This window comes from Hypanus sabinus, chromosome 30 (genome assembly GCF_030144855.1).
Source record: "Hypanus sabinus isolate sHypSab1 chromosome 30, sHypSab1.hap1, whole genome shotgun sequence".
Lineage (NCBI taxonomy): Eukaryota > Metazoa > Chordata > Chondrichthyes > Myliobatiformes > Dasyatidae > Hypanus > Hypanus sabinus.
The window spans coordinates 26,369,156-26,395,385 of NC_082735.1; the positions used below are offsets into that span (position 1 = coordinate 26,369,156).

At 40.9% G+C, this 26,230-nt stretch overlaps 1 protein-coding gene across 1 annotated transcript in view; it reads left to right on the plus strand.

Moving 5' to 3' along the window:
* Positions 1–26,230, plus strand: part of LOC132383464 (microtubule-actin cross-linking factor 1-like) — a 509,885-nt gene that overhangs the window by 429,018 nt on the left and 54,637 nt on the right. Inside the window, exons 67-82 of the mRNA XM_059954443.1 lie at positions 962–1,168; positions 6,460–6,579; positions 7,660–7,767; positions 8,835–9,053; positions 10,557–10,760; positions 13,958–14,189; positions 15,299–15,525; positions 16,552–16,674; positions 16,974–17,075; positions 17,166–17,267; positions 18,430–18,603; positions 20,254–20,409; positions 22,567–22,764; positions 24,032–24,160; positions 25,470–25,640; positions 25,895–26,050. Of these exons, the coding sequence (XP_059810426.1) occupies positions 962–1,168; positions 6,460–6,579; positions 7,660–7,767; positions 8,835–9,053; positions 10,557–10,760; positions 13,958–14,189; positions 15,299–15,525; positions 16,552–16,674; positions 16,974–17,075; positions 17,166–17,267; positions 18,430–18,603; positions 20,254–20,409; positions 22,567–22,764; positions 24,032–24,160; positions 25,470–25,640; positions 25,895–26,050 (2,628 nt within the window). The remainder of the gene's footprint in view (positions 1–961; positions 1,169–6,459; positions 6,580–7,659; positions 7,768–8,834; positions 9,054–10,556; positions 10,761–13,957; positions 14,190–15,298; positions 15,526–16,551; positions 16,675–16,973; positions 17,076–17,165; positions 17,268–18,429; positions 18,604–20,253; positions 20,410–22,566; positions 22,765–24,031; positions 24,161–25,469; positions 25,641–25,894; positions 26,051–26,230) is intronic.

The following is a 26,230-nucleotide window of genomic DNA, read 5'->3' on the forward strand; positions in this document are numbered from 1 at the left end:
AACAACCTGGTCTGGCGCACTTATCCTATGTGGAACTCCAGATATCCTTTTACTGGCTCACTTTCCCAAATGGCTTTGCATCATTGTTTGGGAAAAGGCAGGTTGCATTTATTTATTACATTTTCCATGTAAATTCAGTTAGAGCAGAATCTCAGAGTTAATTTATTATCAAAGGATATAAATGCCACCATATACAACATGGAGATTCATTGTCTTACAGGCATACTCAATAAATCCCTAACAGAATCAATGAAAGACTCCACCAACTTGGCTGTTTTATTCATATCTCCAGTTTTTGGATAGTAATTTATGAATTCCTTAAGGCCAAAGGGCTATAACATGGGAGTCACTTGTACTTATTTTTGTTTTCTTTAACCATGATAATCCTAACCCCTTGATTTTATATAACAACCATTTGTGTTGTAACTGATGTAATACCTTTTGAAATTTAGGTGTGCTGTATCCTATTATCCTTTATCTAACACAGAACATCGATCATCACAGCACAGGTTCTGCGGCCCACGATGTTGTGCCGACATTTTAACCTACTCTGTCATCAATCTAGTAGACAGCTAGTGGTGTCACGGTGTCTGAGGCAAGTGGTTCCGGGTTGGAATCCGGACGGCTCCTGGCAGGCTTTCCATCGTGCTGGTTGAGCGTTGAAGTAGCAACTTAGTCTTAGTTAAAAAAACACAGACAAATGCTAAAGAAATGGCAAGGTTGCCACCTAACATGCCAGAAGGCACATAAAGGAGCAGCAACAAGATCAATCTAGTTGTTAATAACCTCATAGTTAATCAGAAAAAAAGGGGAGCAAGTAACAGTCTGAGTTTATAAACAATGATAGTTCTGCCAAATTGCATTTTGATAAAATTGCCCCATGACTATGCAGGGAATTGGATGTTCAGTTGAATAATGCAGAAGGTGTTTTGTTGAACTGATCCACAAACTTAATGTTCAGGAGTTGAAGAAGGAAGTAATGGAATACAGGCTGGTGCTGGACACAATTAATGAAGTGAGCAACGCATTACTGGAGCTGGTGCCATGGAGAGCACGTGAGGGTCTGGACCGACAAGTGGCAGAAGCCAACGAGCGCTACAGAACGGTCAGTGACACTGTGACACAGAAGGTCGAAGCTATAGATGCTGCCATTCAGAGGTCACAGCAGGTAGGTTGAATTTAATACGCACATTTGCTCATTAGTTTAACCATATCAAATGCATATCCAGATGCTCCAAAACCTACTGTTTGTAATTAAAATTGCCCAGAGCAAATATTGAATGCTTCAGACGTGAGTGAGGCGTCCATGGGTCAGCGTCGATCATGGATGCTGTGTCCTTAACTGTCTTGGTACGCAAGCCTGGGCAGTAAGTATAACACATGACACTTCAAGAATGACTGCAAAGGGAACCGGAACAGGAGCTGTAAGATGTTTATTGTAGAAATACTATCTAGAGAGAAGGATTATGCAAATTGTATCCATTACGGTCCAACAGTTGCAGACAGGAAGCTGGATTGCATCCTGATTTTTTTTTCTTATTCATTGGTTGCTCCTCTTGGAATTTTATGGGCCTGTACTTGGTGGCTTTGATGATGGCTTGGAAACAGATTGCTGGCTCTTCAGTCAGATTCAGATTGTACATTCAGACTGTAATATGAAGAGAAAATGAAGAGCCCCCTCCCTTTCAGTGTGTCACTGTTAGTAATAACCTGTCGGTATTAACAACCAGAAATCAGAATCAGGTTTGTTATCACTGGCATGTGTTGTGGAATTTGGTAACTGGTATGATTGTGGATTATGAGCAGGGAGTGTTGAACCACGTGCAGAGTAACACATCCATAAATGCACAAGCAGAATATGTTTGACCCTGAACTAATTTTTCATATCTTTCATAAAAAATATTGCCAGTTCCCAACTAAGTTTCACCTCTGTGCTCACCAGGATCTATCCATTGATGAAGTATTTATTCCAGTTTCAAGACTCTTCTCCTAACCTGACATAGAAAAGTTCTTAAACCCATTTCCAGCAATCTTTGTACCTGTTTTCTTTGATATGGTTTCAGTTCCCCTTGCATCCGTAGAGCAAATTAAATACTCCATTGTTAAATGGTGCTAATATCAGTACCCCTCCCCAAGAAATCTAGGCCACTACTTTTATATCAGGAAAACTGTTATCAATTGGTAATTTTTAATATAAACTTATGATTGACTGCAGGGCCTTAAAAAATGCATCCATAATTCGATCAACCTAAAATCGGTCAAAAAGGAGTTAATAACTAACGCAGAACGATTTGGAAGTTGTTGATTAGTTGAGCTCTTAACAGTCATAGGATTTAAAATACCCACCCATTATCAACATACACTCTACATATAGCAGTAAAGCCAGATTTTTCATTCACAAAATTTTCAATTCATAAGATAATTTCCTCTTTTATGAGGCATTGTAAGTGTTGTTACTTCGATATACTTGTGCTATTTTTGAATAATAATAATAAAAAGATTTGAAAAGAAAATGTTTGAAAGCATGTTTGAAAGCAGTCAGTCAGACCGTTGTTTTATATAGCCTAGTATTTATGCTACAAATTATTTATATATTAATTTATCATGCTTGTGTGAGTTTTATTTATATAATAAGTGGGTCTACATGACTCCAGCTGTAGGTTTATACGTAAGTTATTAGTAGACTTGCCCACAAATAAATCCAGAGAACTTGCTGACCTGCATCTTGAGTGTTTAAAGCTGGAGGGTATGGAGATGCAGGAAACAACGGTTGCCATCTATAATTTCACAGGTTCAGAATCAGAATCGAGTTTATCATCACCCGCACGTGTTGTGAAATTAACTTAGCAGCAGCAGTTCAGTCCAATACATGATAACATAGAAAGGATAAGAAGTAAATCAATTGTAGTATATATGTGTGTATATATATAATAGATTAAAAATAGTTCAAAAACAGAAATAATCTATATATTTTCCAAAAGTGAGGTAGTGTGTTCATGGGTTCAACGTCCATTTTAGAATTGTATGGCAGAGGGGAAGAAGCTGCCCCTGAATTGCTGAGGCTTCTCTACCTCCTTCCTGACAGTGATGGGGATCCAATTGCAGAGGCAGGTTTAGGGGTCCAGGTTCTGTAGCTTGTCAATCAGGGCTGTGGAGATGATGGTGTTAAACACTGAACTATAGAAAAGTTCTGACCATCTGGAAGGTAGCAAATGTTGTGCTATCGTACAAGATAGCGTGGGTGGGGGGAAACTGATTTCTACAGACCAGTTCGTCTGACATCAGTAGTAAATAAAATGCTAAAAATCCTTTACTCAGGAAGTGGTGACAGGGTATTTAGAATATGATGGTAGGACAGGGTGGAACCGACATATTTTGACAAGTCTGCTTGAGGTTTTCAAGAAGAATTTAGAGATGCCTCAGAGGATGTAATCAGACTAAATGGGCAGGGACTTGGCAGATAGAATAGTGGGTGTGGGAAAAATCTGAGGTCAATCTATTTGGTCGAAACTAATAGAAGGACAGAATATTTTTTTAAATAATGAGAACTTGAAGTTTGTTGGTGGTCCACAGGACCTTGATGTTCTACACAAATCTCCGAAGGTGAATGTGCAAGTGCAGCAGTCAATCTGGAAAGCAGTCATAGTGTTTTAGTAGCTAATCTTATTGAAATGTGCAAAATTCTTGCAGGGCTTATTTGGGGCTGAGAAGGAAATGAATCCCTGAATCATGAAATGGGGAATGAACTCGATGGGCCAAATTGCCTAATTGTGCTCTTGTATCTTATGGTCTTATGGCTTGACGTGGTTGATAAAGTGATGGTGTTTTCTCTGGCTATCAGTCAACTAGGGGTGGCCATCCAGTACTGAAGAAATCTCTTCACCCAAAGGAGTAAAGCTTTGGAATTTGATGTTCTCTGAGTATATTCAGAGCAAATGCTTATTTATTAAAAGAATTGTAGAAAATGCAGCCTATCCAGGCAGATGGTACCAAGGTCCTCAATCAGCCATGATCTTGTAGAACTGTGGAGCGGGTTGCAAGAAGCTATTTGTTTCTTCTGTTCATATCAATGTTTGGCTACAACTTATTGCTGTGTTGTGTGCTTCATCGGAATTATGTGTGTATTGTTATTTTGTTTAACCTCTTAAGGGCTAATTACCCACAAAAAAATAAATTGCATGAGAAAGTACGGATTAATTAGTTCTCTGTTTTCAGGAGCAATTTTTTTTTCACATGACAGATCAAGTCTGTTAAATAGAAATGGAAAATCTGGTTTGCAAGATTCTGTTGAACAAAGGGTTAAATCTAGCCAAAAAAAAAAAATTGTTTTCTTTGTTTTTGTGATTTTCTCCACTAATAATCCAGTACTGCGCAATATGTAGCTAGGGTGCATAAGGTTTTCACAAAGTACTGTACCTTAGTTAAAATAGGAAGATGGTTGGGAAACAGAAATAAGAATACTTAGCTTTAATGGTCTGGTGACTAATAGAGATGTAATTTATCAATATATTCAAATATGTAATTGACAGAGGAACAAGAGACTGGAATTCTAGAGCAATACACAAAGACACTGAAGGAACTCAGTGAGTCACGCGTCATCTATAGAGGGAAGCAGACAGCCAATGTGCCCATTTGCAGTGGTTTATTTTGGAACGTTGACTCTTCATTCCAATGGACAGTCAATGTTTCAACTGAGCAACATTCAACTGGAGTCATCAGCTGTCTATTTCCCTTCATAGACGCTGCCTAACCCGCTGACTTCCTCCAGGTAGTCGATGGAAACCAGGCTGCATATGGTTTTTGAAACTAGCTGGCTCAAAGTGTGAGGTGGCCATTGTGCAGTCCATACTTCTGTTCCTAAATAGATGATTCATCCGAGAAGACAAGTTACTAGTTTTTAATGAACAACTTGGATAGTGCTGGTAGAATTTTGTAAAGTGTGTGAGGTCAGTATCTGGGATGATAAAGAACATTGGAGCCATTTCCTCAACTGGAGAAGCTAAAGAAAAATTCTTGATAAGTAATTTTGACATTATATACAATTTTGAGGCAAAGTTATTCCCTCAGGGTAGTGTTATAAAATCCTACAGAAGGTAGTGGTTTCAACCCAGTACATCACAGGTAAATCCCTCCCAACCATTGAGCGTATCTACATGAAATGCTGTCGAGGGAAAGCATCATCTATTATCATAGATCCCCATCTCCAACCATCATAGATCCCTAACCCCCAAGCTATGCTCTTTTCTCATTCCTGCCATCAGGTAGAAGATACAAGAGCCTTAGGACTCTCATCACCAGATTCCAGAACTGTTACTACCCCTCAACTATCAGGCTCTTAAATAAAAGGGGATAACCACACTCACTTGCCCATCATTGAGATGTTTCCCACAACTAGTGATCTCACCTTACGGACTTTTTATCTCATTATCTCATGTTCTGTTTACTTATTACTATTTATCTTCTGCACTCTAGTTAATTTTTTCACTGATCCTGTTATAATTACTATTCTATAGATTAGCTGAGTATGCCCATAGGAAAATGAATCTCAGGGTTGTATATGGTGACGTATATGTACTCTGATAATAAATTTACTTTGAGCTTTAATTTGGAAGTTGTTTTGCTATATTAACCCTTGATAACACCAAAAAGTGTCTGTGCTTGATTTCAAAATCAAAATATGTCACCATTATACAACCCTGAGATTAATTTTCTTGTGGGCATACTCAGTAAATCCACAATAGAATAATAACCATATTAGAATCAGTGAAAGACTGCACCAACTTGGGTGCTCAACCAGTGTGCAAAAGACAGTACATTGTGCAAATACAAAAAGAAAAGAAATAATAGTAAATAAATATCGAGAACATGAGATGAAGAGTCCTTGAAAATGAGTCCATTGGTTGTGGAGTCATTTCAATTTTGGGGCAAGTAAAGTTGAGTGAAGTTATCTCCTTTGGTTCAAGAGCCTGATGGCTGAGGGGTAATAACTGTTCCTGAACCTAGTGGTGTGGGTCCTGAGGCTACTGTACTTCCTCCCTGATGGCAGCAGCGAGAAGAGAAAGAGTTTTAGCAAAAAGTTTTGAGTAGAAATAAATGTGTCCTGGTCTGCCTTTGAAATGCTGTCAGGTTAGCGCTGAACATTATGAATGTTCACATTTAATTTTTAAATTAAATGTATTTGTTTTTTTCTGAATGTATTAGCATGTCAATTCAGCAATAATAACAAGTAATTATAAATAATTAACTTCTGCTGCTGTGCATTTGAATGCAGTTTGAAAATAGCAGTGAAACTACAATAAGCAATGATGGTCAGGGTGGTTTTGCTCTGTGTGGTGTTCTTTTCTTGCCCTACCTGTGTCTGATTGCAGTTGTAAATCGCTCTTATCTGTCTCTTTGTACGTTTGGCTATTTGTCTGCTTTGTTCCCTTAATGTATCCTGCTGCTTCTCCTTTCTGCTAGTATGAGCAGGCCACTGACTCCGAGCTTACCTGGGTGGCCGAAACTGTGCGAAAGTTAACAGCCTTGGGTCCAATAAGGCTGGAACAAGATCAGACAACAGCTCAACTGCAGGTGCAGAAGGTAGGAACGTGTAGTGTGATGGAGTCCTTGTATCCGACATAACTTTTCAAACAAATGTGCTTTACTACATATAGAACATTTGTTCCAAACTATATCTGAGCTGATAATGTTATGTTCACTGCATGATCAATGAAACAAAATCCTCTGAAAAGAGCTATTGTTGTTCTGTTGGCTTTCATGCCAGAACTATGAGTAATCAAACAAAGTACTGATCAAACAAAATGATTTGGAAACATTAATGCTAACAAAAAAGCAAAGAGCAAATATTACCGCAGATACAGTTTAATATCTATTACATCGTAAAAGTAGTGGTGATTACTCTTTTGCATGCTCGCACTATTGTGGTGGGGTTAATAAGGAGCAAATTCTCACAGACGTCTTATCTTCTGTTTAATCTCCATTCTGTAATAGATAGACAAGCTAATTTCCATTAATGAACCTCTGTGTCTGTTTTAAATGGTAGATTACTGAATCTGGATTAACCGTAAAATCATATTTGGCAGGTAGAATTTAAATTTCCATTATCGATTGTGCTCAGTCTTTAAGAGTATATCTGTCATCAGATCATGTATGATTTATTAATTTTCTCATTATTCCTCCATAATGTTCTGTTGTTCAGTAATATTACTCCCTGGGCTGGTTATTGGCTGCTTTTACCCTTTGGCTGTAGACAAGCTGAGTTCATCAAAAGTTTATGCTCAGTTTTGTTTTAATCACAGTCAAACCAGATGGGATGTTTGTGTCCCCATCTCACTAGCCCTTGCATAAAAGAGTGAAGCCTGGTTTATTTTAAAAATCACAGATAGTCACAGCATTCCCAAAGTATAATCACAGGAGGGGAGCCGGTCTGTATCCCCAATGAGCCAAATAAGCTACAAACTCTGCGGTTCACATGCATTCCATTTGCATGACAGATAGCAATCTTCTTGCTGTCCTAGACTCTTGATTTGTTTTGATCAAGGCTTCCTTAACTTTGTTTCACCATCTTGCTAAGGAAACAAAATACATATTAGTAGTCTGGGCATCTTATGTCAAAGTTACCAATTCCTCATTTTAGGAAATTTTCTTCTATCCCTTCAGGCCTTTTCAATTGACATCATACGGCATAAGGATTCCATAGATGAGTTGGTTACTACGCAAGATGAAATCCTTAGTACCTGTGGAGACGAGCAAAAGACTGCACTGCAGGTATTATTTTTGTGTTTCTGAAGTATTCTACAGGTAGCATAGTGGTCAGCACAACACTTTACAGTACAGGCGACCAGGGTGCAATTCCCGCCGCTGCCTGTAAGGAGTTTGTACATTCTCCCTGTGACCATGTGGGCTTCCTACGGGTGCCTCAGTTTCTTCCCACAGCCCAAAGACCTACTGCTTGGTAGGTTAATGGTCATTGTAAAAGGCTGGGATTAAATCGAGGTGGGGGGGGGGGGGTTGCTGGGCAGCATGGCTCGAAGGGATAGAAGGCACAATTCCACACAGCATCTCAATAAAGACAGTAAGACTCTAGAGTGGGTATTGCAAATGAAACTAATACAAATGGTGAACTAAACAAATCCATGAGCTCAATGTGTGGCTGTGGAAATGGTGAATATATTTATTTTCCATAGATAAAATAGTTATTACAGACCTTGATAGAAAAATGTCAACAAATGGAAATACTAATATTAAGAAAAGATTTGTCATGGTTCTGATGTGATATTTTGCTGTGCAGTATAATATTCAAGTCTAATTATTTTTAAGTCTGGTATTTTTATAATGATCTTAATGACAGTACCAAGTTTCAAATACATACACCCATGCGTTTGAGTTGCCTGGGACTGTACTCACTGGAATTCAGAAGGATTAGAGGAGATCTTATAGAAATGTATACAATTATGAAAAGGATAGATAAGATAGAGGCAGGGAAGTTGTTAACACTGGTAGGTGAGACTAGAACTAGGAGACATAGCCTCAAGATTCAGGGGAGTAACTTTAGGATGAGATGAGGAGGAACTGTTTTTCCCAAAGAGTGGTGAATCGGTGGAATTCCCTGCCAGTGAAACAATGCAGGCTACCTCAGTAAATATATTTTAAGACAAGGTTGGATAGATTTTTACATAGTAGGAGGAATTAAGGGTTATGGGGAAAAGGCAGGAAGGTAGAGATTAGCCCATGGCCGGGATCAGCCATGATCTTACTGAATGGCGGAGCAGGCTCGACGGGCCAGATGGCCGACTCCTGCTCCTGTTCTTATGTTCTTGCACTCTTGCTTACAGGAGAAGATGAACTTACTGCAGCAGCAATATGAGATGGTCAGTCAGATGAACACTGAAAGGTACTCCCAGCTGGAGAGGGCTCACGTGTTGATTAACCAGTTCTGGGAAACCTATGAAGAGTTGTGTCCTTGGCTCGACGAGACCAGAGGTCTGATAGCTCAGCTCCCGCCGCCAGCCGTTGATCATGAGATTTTGAAGCAACAGCAGGAGGAAATGAGGGTAAGCACAACACGGGTTTGACCACCCACCACAAGCTGGACTTCCCGTGGACAAACATTTTAATGTTGTGCCAGGATGAGGTCACCCTCAGGGTGGAGGAACAACACCTTATATTCTGTCTGGTACCCTCCAACCTGATGGCATGAATATCGATTTCTCCTTCTGGTAAACAAATTCCCATTCCCACTCTGACTTTTTACCTCTTATCACCTGCCTGTTACTTCACCCTGGGTCCCCTCCTCCTTCCCTTTCCCCTTAAGGTCCACTGTCCTCTCCTTTCAGATTCCATCTTCTCCAGCCCTTGACCTTTCCCATCTCCCTGGCTTCACTGATCACCTTCTCGCTATCCTCCTTCCCCTCTCCCAAACTTTTTGTTCTGGGAACCAGTCCTGAAGAATAGTCTCAGCTGGAAACATCAACAATCTATTCATTTCCATAGTTGCTGCCTGACCTGCTGAGTTCCTCCAGCATTTTGTCCATGTTACTTAAAGAAATGTTGTTTATACGTATTCTGATACACATCAGATTCCCTGCTTTGCTGCTCAATCCATGTGGGATTGACACAAGATGAAGTGAACTAAGCTCATTATTTCCACATATCTATTGTATATGCTGTTCTCTTCAACCAACAAAACAGATGATTGAAATATTTGGAAATAGGTTTTCTGGTTATGAACTTGTAGTAATTGGCTCATTCATCAATTTTATGTTATACAAATGAGTATTATTGATATAAAATTAGGAAAATAAGACTCTGTGCCCTCAATAGGCACCAATTCTTGAAGCTAGTCCTTGGTGGAGCCTAGCAATATTGTAGTCATTTTCTGATTCAAATGCCTTTTGAGTCTGGCTCATCACCTCCTGGCTAAACCTCACTCTAGTCCTGTTTTTTCCTATAATGCTATAATCTGGTCAGAATGTACTGTACTGTGCAAAAGTCTCAGGCACATGTGTATAGCTAGGGTGCTTGAGACTTCCGCACAGAGCTGTATTTGTTAACGTGGAGCAATGAGCCAGTTTATAAATCTGGTGGCAGAAAAGGATTTGTGGAAAGACAGGGGTAGAGCGCCACAGAAGGGGTGTGGGACGGGTAGTAGACAAGGAGTGCTCGGGGCAGAGTGGTGGGTGTGGCGGGGGTGCAGACAGACCCACCCTGACACAAGACAAGGTCATTTGGTTCCAAGCAGTTGGTTTATTGATCATTACAGAATGTCTCTCTGGTGCTTCCTGCTCCCTTCCCCTTTTCCCAGCCGTGATTCCCCTCTCCCTGTCCCTTTCCAACTCTCAGTCCACAATAGAGACCCATTTCAGAATCATGTTAATCATCATGAGGTTTGGGGTTTTTTTGCTACAGCAGTACAGTGCAATACACAAGGTTACTACAGTTCCGTGCAAATGTCTTTGGCACCCTAGCTATATATATGCCTAAGACTTTTGCGCATTATATTGCTCCTGGAATCAGATGCTTTAAGAAACTAAGACCTGTGCATGATTTTATAACAGCAACTCCGTGAATCAATCTCTGAGCACAAGCCTCACATTGATAAGCTAATGAAGATTGGGCCTCAGTTAATGGTATTGAACCCCGATGAGGGCAAAATGGTCCATGAGAAACATACCACGGCGGAAGCCCTCTACGCTAAAATAAAACACGATGCACGAGAGAGGGCATTGGCATTGGATGAAGCCATTTCACAGTCCGCTCAGGTACGTTCTAGTAAATATTGCTGTATATAATGGAGCTTTTTTTATGGTTGTTTGTCAAAAAGGAATCTTGTGTGTTAGCTTCCCATTGCTGCCACAACCTAGTATGTAGTGGCATACTAACGTAGGATTATTATTGTTCAACATCAGTGCTCTTTAAAATTCAGAGGAGCATTCGTGATTGACTTTAGAACCATCGTAGTCAGTAATAAAGTAATTGAAGAGTATGAGCACAAGTCACATGTTTGAGGTATTTGCAATTTTTGCCCAAATGTATAATAAAATCCGTTTCCTGTAAGCTGCATCGTACTTGCCTATACTGTGATTGGATAGTCCATTTGTTCCCCTTCAGCTGCAGCCCCAAGGTAGCATAGCGGTTACCGCAATGCTCCTACAGGTCTGGGCGCCAGAGTTCGAAGTTCAATTCCGACGCTGTCCGTAAGAAGTCTGTAATTCCTCCCCGCAAGCGCGTGGGTTTCCTCCGACATCCCAAAGATGTACTGGTTAGTAGGTTAATTGGCCATTGTAAAATGTTGGGTGATGAAAGTAGGATTGAGAAGGTGGTGCAGTTCATTGTGTCCTGCACTTTATCAATAAATAAAGAGATGTATAGATACTGGGAATATTATACAATTTTATAATAGCTGTTAATATCCATCAGTGGAATGCTTAGCAAAGTCAACCATAGTTTGACAGGTTGTTCAGTGTGTCGTTCTGACTAGTTATTAATCTCACTGAAAACAACTGAGGGAAGTAAGACAGTCTACTAGAATAGAAACCAGGCTATGGCATCCAACTTTCTAGATGTATAGAAACACTACAACATAATGTTAGTCATGTTTGTAAATCGTAGTCATTCCATGTTTGTCCTGTTTAAGACACTCCCGTATGTTATCCCTTCAGTTTTCTCATACTAACATGTCATTTGTTTTCCATTCCGACCACCTCGTGGAATTAAATATTTATTTGCCGACACGTCCTGCCACGTTGTGTTTAATTGTTGTGTTCATCACATCCACTCATTAGTTTGCTGAGGTAAGCAAAACTCCTTGCACACTCACTACTGCTGCACATAGAGGTTGCTTTCTTGTTTATTCGCTAAAGCTGGCCACCGAGTAGCTTTGCTGGAGATAAAAAAAAAACAAAGCCTGTGCGTGTTATAGTTGAATTTGTTCTAAGCAGGTTACTTATTATTTAACAGATAACTTCAAATTCAACTTCACTTAATTTGGGGTGGCTTGGTTAGCACAACGCATTACGGTACCAGGGTTCAATTCCCATCGCCTGTAAGGAGTTTGTACGTTCTCCCCGTGATGGTGTGGGTTTCCTCAGGCAGCTCCAGTTTCCTCCCACAATCCAAAGACATAGCGGTTGGTAGGTTAATTGGTCGCTATAAATTGTCCTGTGATTAAGCTTGGGTTAAATCAGGGGATTGCTGGGCAGTACAGCTTGCAGGGCCTATTCTGTGCTGTATCTCAGTCAATAAATGAATTAATTAATTTTGCATAATAATACTTTGAACTTCAGAATTTGAGATTTCTTCTGCAGCACTGAGTTCAAGAAGAGGCATTCTCATTAAAATTAATTTCTATTGATTTTAGAATTCAGTAATTTTTAAAAATCATTATCTGGACTATTTAAGTATTTATATTTTTATTAGAGTGCCAGATTAGTTGGAAATGCCTCTCTTAATAACACTTCAACAAAGCCCTCGAAGGAACAGAATAGAGGTTTCATTTTCACATATCACGCTCTTTGAATTTTGAGGTGTGATTGCCTAATTATTGTTGGGTTCTGGACTCTTGTCTGTTTCTAACATCTATTAAGATCTACTCAGAATGATTTAAGTTAGGATCTCCTTAGTGGTATGAGAAAGTAAAAATCTTCTTCCAAACATATGGATTTAATTTGAACCTGGATTTCAGGGTGAAAGAAAATATTTCAAGGCTGAGCTATTATAAACACAGACTTTTTTTCCCTGAGCTAAATTTTTGTTCAAAATAGTATATGCATTTAAAAGTCCTTTTATGGTTCCCTTATTGGCTGTGAGTGGGTCAACCAGAGAATATCAATTGCTTGCCCTGTTGCTCTTAGAATATCAATACATAGAAAAGAGCTTTTGAAGTGATGAGCAACATTTGAGAATCAATTCCCTAGTTTTAGCGTTAAGCAACAAAAGATCCAGCACTTCTTAGGCGATAGTCAATGCTTTGGGCCAAGACACTTTATCATCGACCAGAAACATCGACTGTTTGTTCCCCTCCGTAGACGCTGCCTGATCTGCTGAGTTTCTCCAGCATTTTATGTGCCCTGCTCCAGTATCCCTTGCTTTAAATCAGATGGTTTTATCCAACGGGTTTATTTAGTTTGTGGCTAGTTTAATCAAGCACATATATAAATTAAGAGTCCTACAGAAGTATTCTTCTCCAGGAAAGGTGGTCTCTAAAATTTTTCGGTTACATATTATAATGTCAATGCAGGTTATATCTGAGTACTCTGTTGGTCCAGTCTTAGTAGATAACAATATGCCAGCCACATAATGCTGACTAATTATGAGGCACTGCCCTTGTGCAGATCTACTGAGGACAACTTGCTGGCTACAGGTGAATCTGGCACCAACAGCAAACCTCCCCAGCATAAATCCCAACATTTGGAATGGCTCTTCCCACGAGGGTGAAAAAAAAACTGACAGCCAGCTAACTTGATGCTTTGTATGTTTTTGAGCAAAAGCGTTGACCAGAAAATTCCAAAGCTGTTCGTTCTCTTAAAAATTAATGAAAACATAGGAGTCTAAAGAGTTAACCACATTTAAGCTGTTCCAAAACAATTAATTGAACTCAGTCCCTTGCAGCTGTTTGTGTCTTTTTAAAAAAATAGCCGAGGCGTTCTGGCAGTGGGGCAGGGGTCAAACCACGGAGCATAAAGATTCCCTGATGAATAAGTGCCAGTCGCCTTAGCATGTCTATATTCACTTACGTGTATACACAAATCCTACACTTGCTACAGCTTACGGGGAAAAGTCTTGCAGAGCTGCCAGAATTTACCCACACAATCTGCTCGTGTATTTTTTTCCCTGACAATGCAATGTAAAATGAGTCTGTTTAATGTTTAGCTAGGGTTTAGACTCTTTTAAAATAAATGGTCATTCTGGGAAAATCTTAAAAGGCAATACCAACAACTTGTGTTTTTGGTTTGTGTAGTTTCATGATAAGATTGACCCAATGCTGGAGTCTCTGGGACACATTGCTGACCGGGTGCGGATGCCTCCTTCAATACCAGCCGAGGTTGAAAAGATCCGAGAGCACATCAGTGAGAATAAAAATATTGCAATGGAACTCGAGAAACTCCAACCGTCTTTTGAAGCTCTTAAACGCCGTGGTGAGGAGCTGATCAGTAGGTCATCTGGAGCAGAGGAGGATCCTGCTGCTAAAGGTATTGAATTAACTTTTATTTCCAGATGTGTGTGTAAATTGCATGTTTACTGGCCTTTGTTAACTTTGCAGTTACTTCATATATCACTTACCTGATGAGAATAAATGACCTAGCTCCTAGATTTCAAATTATAATCTCCTTGGGAATATTGGGTCCAAATTCCTCTAATCTGTTCTGCATATGTTGAAGGTACTTTATCACAGAATTTTTCCACAAGACCCAAGTTTTCAGACGGTCTGGTTCCATTTGAGGCCGACTAGTGAGTGTGAACAGAATTTGTAATCAAGGTTTGAAGCATTATCTTAGGTCTTCATGATGTTTAGTTGAAGGAACTGTCAACACGGCCAACTCTGAATAACCACTTATTGGAACTGGTGATGAGGTCATTAGCATACATGCTGAAATTGACTATGTGTTCAAGTAATGTTGGGAAAGGACATGAGAAAGAGGAACAGGATGGAACGGAGTATAGATCCATAGATGATCCCAAGGGGCAGTGCAAATATGCAAAGGCAATTCTTTGCAAGTAATTCACTACAACTGGAATGGAACCAAAAGAGTCCCAGCTGGTGTTCTGATGTTCCCTTTGTATGGCCCTGGTTCCTGCATTCCCTTTAAGCATATTGGGTTCACTTATTGTGCTACTGTGTTGCATCTTTTTGTTTAAGAATCGTAAGTTAAACATGTGCAGGAGTATTAATTGAATTATCAGTCCAGTGGTCCAGAAAATCTTCCAATCTAGGGCCCCAAGTTTCCAAGTGTGGCAGATTAACAGTTTTGCTTCCGTTCAGCTGACAATTGACTTGTCTTATTTCTGCAAAATCAGCTTTAGCAAACTATTGCCAGTTGCTGGGTGTAAAATGTCAAAAACTGCCAATGCTAGAAATCCAGAATAAAAGTAGGAAGCACTCAGCAGATCAGACCTGTGGCAAGGAAACACTGCTGACGTAGGCAAATTCTGCCTTGCCTCTTGACTCTTATCAGCAATTTCAATTTTCAGCTCAGTTGTTAGAATTGTATTTTTAAAATTTGGTTGTATAACGTAGTTATCCCTGCATGCAGAAATGCCACCTTAAAAATTCTTTTTTTCCCCCCACTTATAACATTAGCCATTCAGGACAAGTTGAATGAAATGGTATTTTACTGGGAAGATATCAAAGCCCGAGGTGAGGAGAGGGATATTAAGCTTCTCGATGTGCTTGACCTCGCTGAGAAGTTCTGGTACGATATGGCTGCCCTTATGACTACGATTAAGGACACACAGGAAATAGTTCGAGATCTGGAGAGTCCCGGTATCGATCCTTCAATCATTAAGCAACAGCAGGAGGCTGCAGAGGTATGGTTCAAGTGCGGAAAACTTCACAGTGCAGTTTTGTTATATGAGCTTTGATTAACTATATCAAGCATGTTCCATCTATTAGAACATTGAACAGTACGGGACCTTCAACCCAAGATGTTATGCCAACCTTTTAACCTACTCCAAGATCAATCTAACCCTTCCCTCCCACATAGCCCTCCATTTTTCTTTCATCCATGTGACTGTCTAAGAGTCTTCTAAATGCCCCTGATGTATCTTGCCTCTACCACCACCCTGGCAGTGTGTTTTATGCACCTTCCATTCTGTGTGTGTGAAAACCTGCCTCTGACATTCCCCTGACAAGTTCCTCCAAAATCCTTAAAAAAAACTAATAAACCCTAATGCACCCACCACTATGTGTGTGTTGCAAAAAAAAACTCCTTCTGGCAACCTCCTTATACTTCCCTCCCAACACCCTTAAATTATGCCCCCTTATGTTAGTGACTTCTGCCCCGGGAAAAGTCTCTGGCAGTCCACTCAATGAATAGCTCTATCAACCACCTCCCATCCTCCTCCTCTCCTAAGAGAAAAAGCTCTAGCTTGATCACCCTAACCTTATCAAGGCAGCGTCCTGGTAAATCTCTGCACTCTTGCTGAAGCTTCCACGTCCTTCCTATAATGAGGCGACCAGAGCTGAATGCAATATTCTAAGTGTGGCATCTCCAGAGTTTTTATAGAGCTGCAGCTTTACCTTGCAGCTCTTGGACTCAATCCTCCAACTCGTTAAGGCCAACACAGCGTATGCCGCCTTAATCTTCCTGTCAACTTGTGCAGAATCTCAGAGACACCTATGAATGTGAATCCCAAGCTCACCCTGTTTCTCCACACTGCTAAGAGTGGAGGAATAGGGTGACTTTGGGATTTATTAACCCTGTGCTTTGCCTTTTTGTAGATTGAATTGCACCTGCCATTTTACAATATTTGTCTCATTTATATCACATAAATCAATGCTTGAGTACTAGTGTGGGTAAGACTGAGATTTGCCAATGGTTTTGTAAATTCCAGACAATCAAAGAGGAGACGGATGGACTTCACGAGGAACTGGAGTTTGTGCGAATCTTGGGAGCAGACCTCATCTTTGCCTGTGGAGAACTGGAAAAGCCTGAAGTGAAAAAAAGTATCGATGAGGTAAAATGTTAATAGAAATAATAAATAATTAAGTGGTAAAATATTATCTTAAATGTGTTGAAACCAGTTTTATATTAAAAAAACGCATGTTAAGGATTGAATAGGTAGATAGGATAGAAAGAAAAAGTGATTGCCCCAATTCTGCCATTCCTTAGGTCCTTAGACCTTGCTCTTTGACCAAGAAGTGGTCATCTGGCTGAATATTTCTTTCCACAGTTTAGTGCATGTTAGAACGTTTGTCTGCGTTAAAAGCGCCCAAACGGTGTTGCCATTCTTATTGTTTCATTTACTGTTTCTAGCTCAATAATACCTGGGATAACCTGAACAAAACCTGGAAGGAGCGAATGGACAGACTGGAAGAGGCCATGCAAGCAGCTGTCCAATACCAAGATGCACTGCAAGTAAGGGATGCTTTGCATAAAATCTTATCGTTTGCAAATATGGTATTAATATTGGTGATGGTTGCTAATTTGCTTGTTGTGACTTTTCAGGCAATGTTTGACTGGCTGGATAACACAGTAATAAAACTGGGTGAAATGTCTCCAGTTGGCACAGATATCAGCACTGTCAAGCAGCAAATAAATGAAATGAAGGTGAGTAAACCTTGCAACAGGATCTTGCTGAACAAGCTGAAATCTTTTTTTTTAAAAAAAGGAGCATGAAAAGATAAAATTATAATATTTCACCACTTCTGCTTACCTGTGCGACACACACAAAATGCTGGAGGGTCTCATAAGGTCAGGCAGCATCTATGTACAGGAATAAACAACTGATGTTTTTCCTTTGGTTTCTTCAACTATTTTGTAATAGTTTTGATTTGAAATGAGTACTCCATTTATGTATTTATAAAGATAATGTTGAAAGATTTAATTATTTAGCTCTGAATGAGGAGCCAGGACTGTGCTGATTTTGGCCTACTTCCCTTAGGAAGTAGCAATGTCATTATTATTGATTGTGTTAAAGAAGAAAATGCCAACAAGAATAGAGTAGGGCTCACAAGGCTAGTTCCCTCATTTCAGCGGCTTTTACAGACCTGTGAGCAAAAATGGATAGTATGACTTTGAGCTTATAAGGCTTTGTTCCAGTTACCACGGAGTGACCAACTTCTATCAGAATCAGGTGTAATATCACTCGCATATGTCGTGAAATTTGTTGTCTTTACTGCAGCAGTACAATGCAATACGTAATAGGAAAAAACATTATAGTAAGAATATTTATGTATTAAATAGTTAAATGAGGAGTTTAAAGTAGAAATAAAAACGTAGTGAGGTAGTGTTCATGGGTTCAATGTCCAATCAGAAATCTGATGGCGGGGGGAAGAAGTTGTTTCTGAATTGCTGAGTGTGTGCCTTCTGGCTTCTGTATCTCCTGCTGGATGGTAGCAGTGAGAACAAGACATGACCTGGGTGATGGGGATGGTCCTGGATGATGGACGCCACTGCCTTGAGGCATCACTCCTTGAAGTTCTCCTGGATACTACAGAGGTTAGTACCCGTGACAGAGTTGACTAAGTTTACAACTTACTGCAGCTTATTTCGATCCTTTGCCCCCCAAATACTGTATGGTAATGCAGCCAGTTAGAATGCTCTCCATAGTACATCTGTATCCAGCAACTTAAGAAAGAATAAGGGAAAATATCTGTGGAAGAAAAGTTGTAAAGGAATCTAATCACTACGATTTTAAGATTTGTGCATGAAATAAATTTGCTATTCTGGATGTCATGTAATGTTCCCACTGTGTGTGTGCATGCCACAGGAATTTAAAATGGAGGTGTACCAGCAGCAAATAGAGATGGAAAAACTTAACCACCAGGGGGAGCTCCTACTGAAGAAAGCCTCAGATGAGACTGACCAAGACATAATTCAACAGCCACTCAATGAACTCCAACATCTCTGGGAAGATCTGGGAGAGAAGATCATTAACAGACAGGTACAAAATCCCCAGGCACTGTTTTTCACGTGTTGGTCATCTGCGTGCATTGCCATCATACAAGCCACAAAACTCTGGTATCTTGGGAAAGACAATTTGAAAGGAGGTGGTCAGTGGCAGGTGTCCTGTGGTTTAGTTGCTCACACACAAAGTTTTTATATCTTGAAGGGGAAATTATGAATTTTGGTAATAAATGAGACATCAGACTGACCAAGTTCCAGCTTGTAAAGTACTTTATCAAATAATTATGAAGCAGTTTGAAGAGATGCAATTTTCCCTTTTTTCTGATGCTTCCTGAAAGCTGCTGTTGTGAGGGAACGGGCTGATTTTGCACTAGCAATGATGGCAAATCTAATGGCTTTGCACATTTATTGTCTAAAGAAAATCTCAAACTCACTCTCTTAAAAGCTAAGTACTCTTCTGTAGATTTTTAACACAATCAAGTGAACTAACCAGACCTGGAGTAAACTTGGGATAATTTTGACGGAGAAAGCTATAATATAGAAACCTTACATTTACTTGAATATGAATTTATTTAAATCTTACATCCGTCCCACAACATGAGGGAGTAAACGTCTTTGCGTTATGACTCCGTCGCAACGTATAGACAAGTCAACTGGTTTGCTGGAAGAATCTGTCCCACAGCCTTTTGGTCCTGGCTTTAATGCTGCAGTACCATTTGCCAGAAGCAACTGAAATAGTGAGAACTAAATGAGTTTTGATGGCTTATTAATCAATAATTATTGTTTGGCAAACTCTGTGGCTCTAAAAATTGATTTTTAAATGTGTATTGTTGTCCCCATAAGTACTTCAGATTACAAGCTTTTTAAAATAAATTTTCTTTTTTAAAACATTAATTATAAAAATGAGCATTTTGTTAGCTTGCAACTTGGGGAAGTTTTAATTTGATTGGCACTTGAACTGGTACTTGGAAAAGAGGAAGTTCTCATCACATACGTAGGTGGATAGATCTTTGTGAAGATCTTTGAGATCAGTGGTCGATCTGTTGCTTCCTTACTGATCTCAAATTCTCATCCTAAGTGCTTACAAATGGGAAACAAGGAGTAAATGAGCTGCTACTGCACAATTACTTTTCTCGCTCAGTGCAATTGCTAAAAAATGAACATAGTCAAATGTGTACCATAAACACAAGTGGTTCTGCAAGTGCTGGAAATCCAGAGCAACACATACAAAATGCCGGAGGAACTCAGCAGGTTGGGTAGCATCTGTGGAGAGGAATAAATATTTGATGTTTCAGTCCAAGATTCTTCGCCAGTACTGGAAAGGAAGGGAGGAGAAACCAGCAAAAGCAAGGCGGAGGGGTGGGTGGGGGGAGTGCAAGCTGGCAACTGATAAGCGAAAGGAAAATGTGGGTGGATTGGTGGGGGTGTCAAGTATGTGTGCCAGGTTATCACTTCTCAGTCACTGTGATTGGTGCCATAAACAATGGCTCATGCCTTGTTAATGGAAGATATATTGGCTTGGCTGATGAACATTTGAAAATATATCTAAATAATCAGTACTCAGTTTTTCCTTCCCCCTTACTCTGGTGAACACATTATAGGTCCCAGGTATCTCTGAGAAAGTGATAAAGTATTTGTTCTGCCCACTTATGAATTCTGAGTGACTGAACTCACTTTTTCTCCACAGCACAAAGTGGAGGGAGCACTATTGGCACTGGGTCAGTTTCAGCACGCACTGGCTGAACTTATGACCTGGTTGAATCACACGGAGGAGCTTCTGGACGGACAAAGGCCGATCACTGGAGACCCAAAGGCCATAGAAATCGAACTGGCAAAACATCACGTAATTGCAATATATTCCTTATACCCAGTGAATTACCTGCTTGTAAAATAGCCATGATATTATCACAGTTGATGGAGTATATTGTTTGCTTGTTATGGGCCGTGTTGTATGACGTGGGCGATCATGGTCTTTCCATGACCATGATAGTTCATGGCAGTTTTTTCTACAGAAGTGGTTTGCCATTGATCCTTCTGGGCAGTGTCTTTACAAGACAGGTGACCCAGCCAATATCAGCACTCTTCAGAGACTGCCTGGTGTCAGTGGTCGCATAACCAGGACTTGTGATCTGCACCAGCTGCTCATATGACCATTCACCACCTGATCCCATGGCTTCAAGTGACCCTGATCGGGGGGCTAAGCAGGTGCTACACCTTATCCAAGGGTGACCTGCTGGCTAGCGGAGGGAAGGAGTGCCGTACACTTTCTTTGATTGAGAGGTATCTCTACCCCACCACCCTAATGGAATAGATGACAGATTTTATTAGCTGTTATCATTAACAAGGACAGTATGTTAGTTTCTATTTGTGTCTTGTGAAAGTTTATAAAGCTGAAAAAGCTCAGCGTTGCCGTCGTGTCCACTCTGCAACAACATTCCCTCTAAATTGCTTTTTACAGCTGCCCATTGCTCTGGGTAGGACAATTTTACATGGCCTGAAAACTGTGTGACACTTTAATAGGACAAAATCCCAGCCGCGTGGCAGCAAGGGCTACGTACACGGGGGCATTGCAGTTACTGCGAGGCTGTGCAGCTTAGAGGGACAAGTGCTCAGCGAGTAGCGGGCAGCTGATCATGTACGGTGTCAAAGTTACTGAAGGGCAAACTTAAGAGATGTGCTAAAGAGAGGGAAAGAATTGGTGGCAGCTGAAAATCTGTTTGCTTATAAAAGTGCTTATAATGCATGCAGGCTTTTTCCACTGAGGTTGGGTGGGGACTGCAACTGGAGATCATGGGTTAAGGGTGAAAGGCGAACATGAAGGGAAACTTCTTCGTACAGAGAGTCGTGACAGTGTGGAACAAGCTCCCAGTCCAAGAGTTGCATGCGAGCTCGATTTCAACGTTAAAGGGAAGCTTGGATAGGTGCATGCATAGTAGGGGTATGTATGGCTATGGTCTGTGTGCAGGTCGATGGAACCAGGCAGTTTACATGCCTCAGCACAGACTAGATGGGCCAAAGGGCCTGCTTATCTGCTGTAGTTTTCTATGACTATGAGTTGAGGAATTGGAAGGGTATTCTGAAGTTCAGATTAAGGACAGTAAGGGGAGGTTCTGTGTAAGTTAACAGAGCCAATTATACTGAATTTGTTGAAGTTTAAATAATATGTTGGAGGATAAGAAGTTAGCAGTAAAAGACAACAGTTTGTCTTGGATTGTGATTTGGTAGAGGTGGCAGTGGAACATTGAGTGATGAGGGTACACTAGTTATTCTCCACCTTTTTTCTCCTGAGAGGTACTGAAGATCCGTTACTTATTTCCTAAAGTGAGCCTTATTTCCTAACATGAGTCTACACTGCCGTAATAAAGGTCACTGCCTGGCTCCGTGCAACATCCTCTCACAACATATGCAAACTGTAGTGATCTAGCAGGACAGCAGAAAGGGCCATTGGCTTCAGTTGACCATCACTGCGGGACTTGCATGTGTCGAGAACAAAGCCGGTGGGAAAATTCATTACAACATTGCCTACCCATCAAACTGCCTTTTCCCGAATCTCCCTCTGGAAGGTGCTGTAGGGCTATTAAAACAAAATCTTCATGCCATCTTAGAAGTGTCTTCCCATAGGCAGTTACTCTGACCAACCATTCTAGTTAGACCTCTACATCCCCCTCAATCTATAACCTCAGTCACTGCACTACTCTGTAAACACTTCAAACTATTTGTTACACTGCTATTTACATTGTAAACACATGCTGGTATTTATGCACATTTTATTCCATATTTGTAATTCTAACTTTATCTAAATCTTTATTCTGTAAAAATGTTGAATGTTGTTTTTTTGTTGCCTGTAGCACCAACATTCCACAATCATTTCCAAACACATGTAAATGTGTATGGCATATAAAGATGATCATAGATCCTTAATGAATATATATAGGTTTGTTAATATCCAATTGAATTGGACAGGAATATTTTAATAACTGGAGCATTAATATTTCCTTAGGTCCTGAAAAATGACGTCCTTGCACATAAATCAACAGTTGACACTGTTAATAAAGCTGGTAATGAGCTTCTGGAATCAAGTGCAGGGGAGGATGCCAATAACCTAAAGCATCGACTAGACACCCTGAATCAGAGCTGGCAGAACCTGCTCAGGAAAACTGAAGGGAGAGAGCAGCAACTGGAGACTGCCCTGCAGCAGGTAAGCAGCGAGGGGAAGATGGAGCTTGGTAAAAGTTATTTGTCACAGGTACATCGAAGCATGCAGTGAAATGGCGTCCAATGCATCATTGACCAACACAGTCCGAGGATGCATTGCAGCAACTCGCAGGTGTTGCAATGCTTCCGGCACCGACATAGCAGCCCACAATCTACTAACCCTAAGCTGTACGTCTCTGGAATATGGGAGGAAACCGGAGCACCCAGAGGAGACCCACACAGTCACAGAGAGGATGTACTAACTCCTCACAGAGAGTGGCAGGAATTGAACCCCAATCATGGATCACTGATGTGTGGCGCACGGCCAAGTGGTTAAGGCGTTGGACTAGCAACCTGAGGGTCATCAGTTCAAGCCCCAGCCGAGGCAGCGTGTTGTGTCCTTAAGCAAGGCACTTAACCACACATTGCCCCAGTCCACCCAGCTGAAAATGGGTACCGGCAAAATGCTGTGGGTTAACCTTGCAATAGACTAGCGTCCTAACCGGCGAGGAAGAGTCTTGTACTCTCAGTCGCTTCTCGCCATGGAAACTGGCCTACTGAGCCTGTAAGGCTTGGGACAGACTTTAACTTAAATTGATGCTTTAACAACATATTGACCACTCTGTGCCCCACAGAGTGGGAGAATGCTATAAAGAGGATACTGGTGGATAGGGAGAAAATTTAAACTTGATAAATTCTGGCGTGGCATTGCTTATGATGTTATCTTGTCATTAAAAAGTTGACTACTTAAACTGAATTTAAACAACAGATAATCCCTTCAACACGTACAAACAAGCTGGATGAACTCAGCAGGTCGGGCAGCATCCGTTGAAATGAGCAGTCAACGTTTCGGGCCGGGACCCTTCGTCAGGACTGAAGAAGGAGGGGGCAGGGGCTCTGTAATGAAGGTGGGGGGAGGGGGGAAGGTGCCAGGTGAAAAACAAATCAGAGGAAAGATCAAGGGGTGGGGGGAGGGGATAGGCAGGAGAGGTGAAGGAATGTTAAGGAGAAAGCACTATGGGTAGTAGAAGAAGGCAGAATCATGAGAGAGGTGATAGGCAGCTGGAAGAGGAGGCAGAGTGAAAGTGGAATGGGGGAAGGGAGAGTGGGGGGGGAGTTACTGGAAGTTGGAGAATTCGATGTTCATGCCAAGGGTGCTGGAGATAATCCCTTGTATCCCCAGTATCAGGGGAATTTTTTTCTGATAAAATAAACATTAACAATCATTACCAGTTGTTATATTTTTCTGAACGATGGCTCTTATTTCACAGGCTGAAGGATTTCATGGTGAAATTGATGACTTCTTGCAGTGGCTGAATCGGGTTGAGAATCAATTGGCAGTGTCAAAGTCAACTGGAGGTTTACCTGAGACGGCTCGGGAACAGCTCAATGCACACTTGGTAATGATTTTACCTTTCAACTTGACGATCAAAACATTGATTGAAGTGGAGTCACTATAAGTTTTAATGTGATGGAACTTAATTACACTCTCTCATTTAAGGCATCCAAATGTAGAGTCATTGAGCACAACAGTACACAGCAGGTGCTCCTGAAGTAGATCATGCCTAGTCCTGTTGACTTCATTCCAGATCATAGCCTTCCATACTTGTACTTACCCAAATTTCCCTTAAGTATTGAAGTCGAACCCACGTGCAGCTCATTCCACACTCCAACAGCCCTCGGGTTCCCCTAAATCTTTCACCTGTCACATAAAGAGGGTACTCCAAAAGTATAATCTGAAAGAGTTTCAGTGCTGTCAATTTTGTTTTGAGTGAATCGTGGTGTTTTAACCTGCATTTCCAATCCAACTCCAAGCTGAAATGTCATTCTAGTAGACTGTGGTGCATTCTTTGTAGTTCCCAGTTACAGAAGAGAAGATGGCAAAATGAAGCCAGAAAAGAGGATGGAGCACAGGAGCAGAATTAGGCTTGCTTAGTCTTTTGAGTAGTTTCTGCTGTACATTGAAATCATGACTTGGTGGCATAACACAATCTGCCTGCCTTTTCCCTTTCGTTCTTCGGTTATCAAATTTACATTTAAAATTAATGTTTGGCTTAGTGTAATTTCTGGAAGAGTGTTCCAAATTTTTGGTACCCTCTGCGTGTCAAATCTTTTTATATTCCTGAAAGACTGGACCTTCTCAGAGATCGAATAATGCATTTTCACATGGTCCTTTCTATAATAAATATTAAATTCATCATCATCATCATCATTATGCGCCTGTTGTGTGACATCATCATTACGAGCCATGTTGTATGACACGGATGATCATGGTCCCATGACCATGACTGTTGGCAATCTTTTCTGCAGAAGTGGTTTGCCATTACCTTCTACTGGGCAGTGCCTTTACTTGACGGGTGACCCCACCAGCCATTATCAATACTCTTCAGAGATGGTCGCATAACCAGGAGCTTGTGATACACATCAGCTGCTCATATGACCTTCCACCTCCTGCTCCCATGGCTTCACGTGACCCTGATCGGGGGGACTAAGCAGGTGCTGTACTTTGCCCAAGGGTGACCTGCAGGCTGGTGGAGGGAAGGAGTGCCTTACACCTCCTTTGGCAGACATGTATCTCCACCCCACCATCCAAAATATTAAAATACCAAGGTAGAACCTTGATCAAGGGAGCTATTTTCTGATTAGGATGACAGTAGTAACATTTTAGCTGCCATAATTTCGCAGGAATATTCCCCTCTATTTCTGTAGGACCTCTATGGGGAATTCCGTGCTCATGAGGAAACGTACAAGAATTTGCACGATAAAGGTCGACTGTTGCTGAGCAGCCGTGATGACGCCTCAGGATCCAATGTTGAACAATGTGTGGCCTTATTAGAACAGAAATGGCAATCAATGAGCACTAAGATGGAAGAAAGAAAGGTATGATAAGATTAGCTTTATCTGTCCCACATACGTTGAACCATACAGTGAAATGCGTTACTTGCATCAAATCAAATCGGCGGGGATAGCAGTGTCCATTTGTATGGGGAAAGGGGAGTCCTCCATAGTTCCAGCCTGGTGTGTGAAGTCTTTGCTGTAAAGAAAGAAACTATGTTCACTCCTGGGGTATTAATTTTTTTTCTCAGTAATGCTTAAGGATTTTACTGAACTTGTCCTGTTTTTTCCTATTTCAGACCAAGCTGGAAGAGGTTCTCAATCTCGCAACAGAATTCCAGAATTCTTTACAGGATTTCATTAACTGGCTTACGCAGGCAGAGCAGAGCCTGAACATTGCTGCTCCTCCTAGTCTTATACTCGATACAGTCCTCTTCCAGATGGACGAACACAAGGTATTAAGTTCTGCATCATATTTGGTGTGAAGGAAACCTGTGCTGACAAACCTACCTGTGAAGTTCTGAAGGGTGGTCACAGCAATCGCCTCACTTAAGGAAATAAGCAATAGCAAGACATTTTCATCTCAGTTCCTTGTATAGGAATGTGGTGGGTGCACTAACCTCGAGGACTGTTAC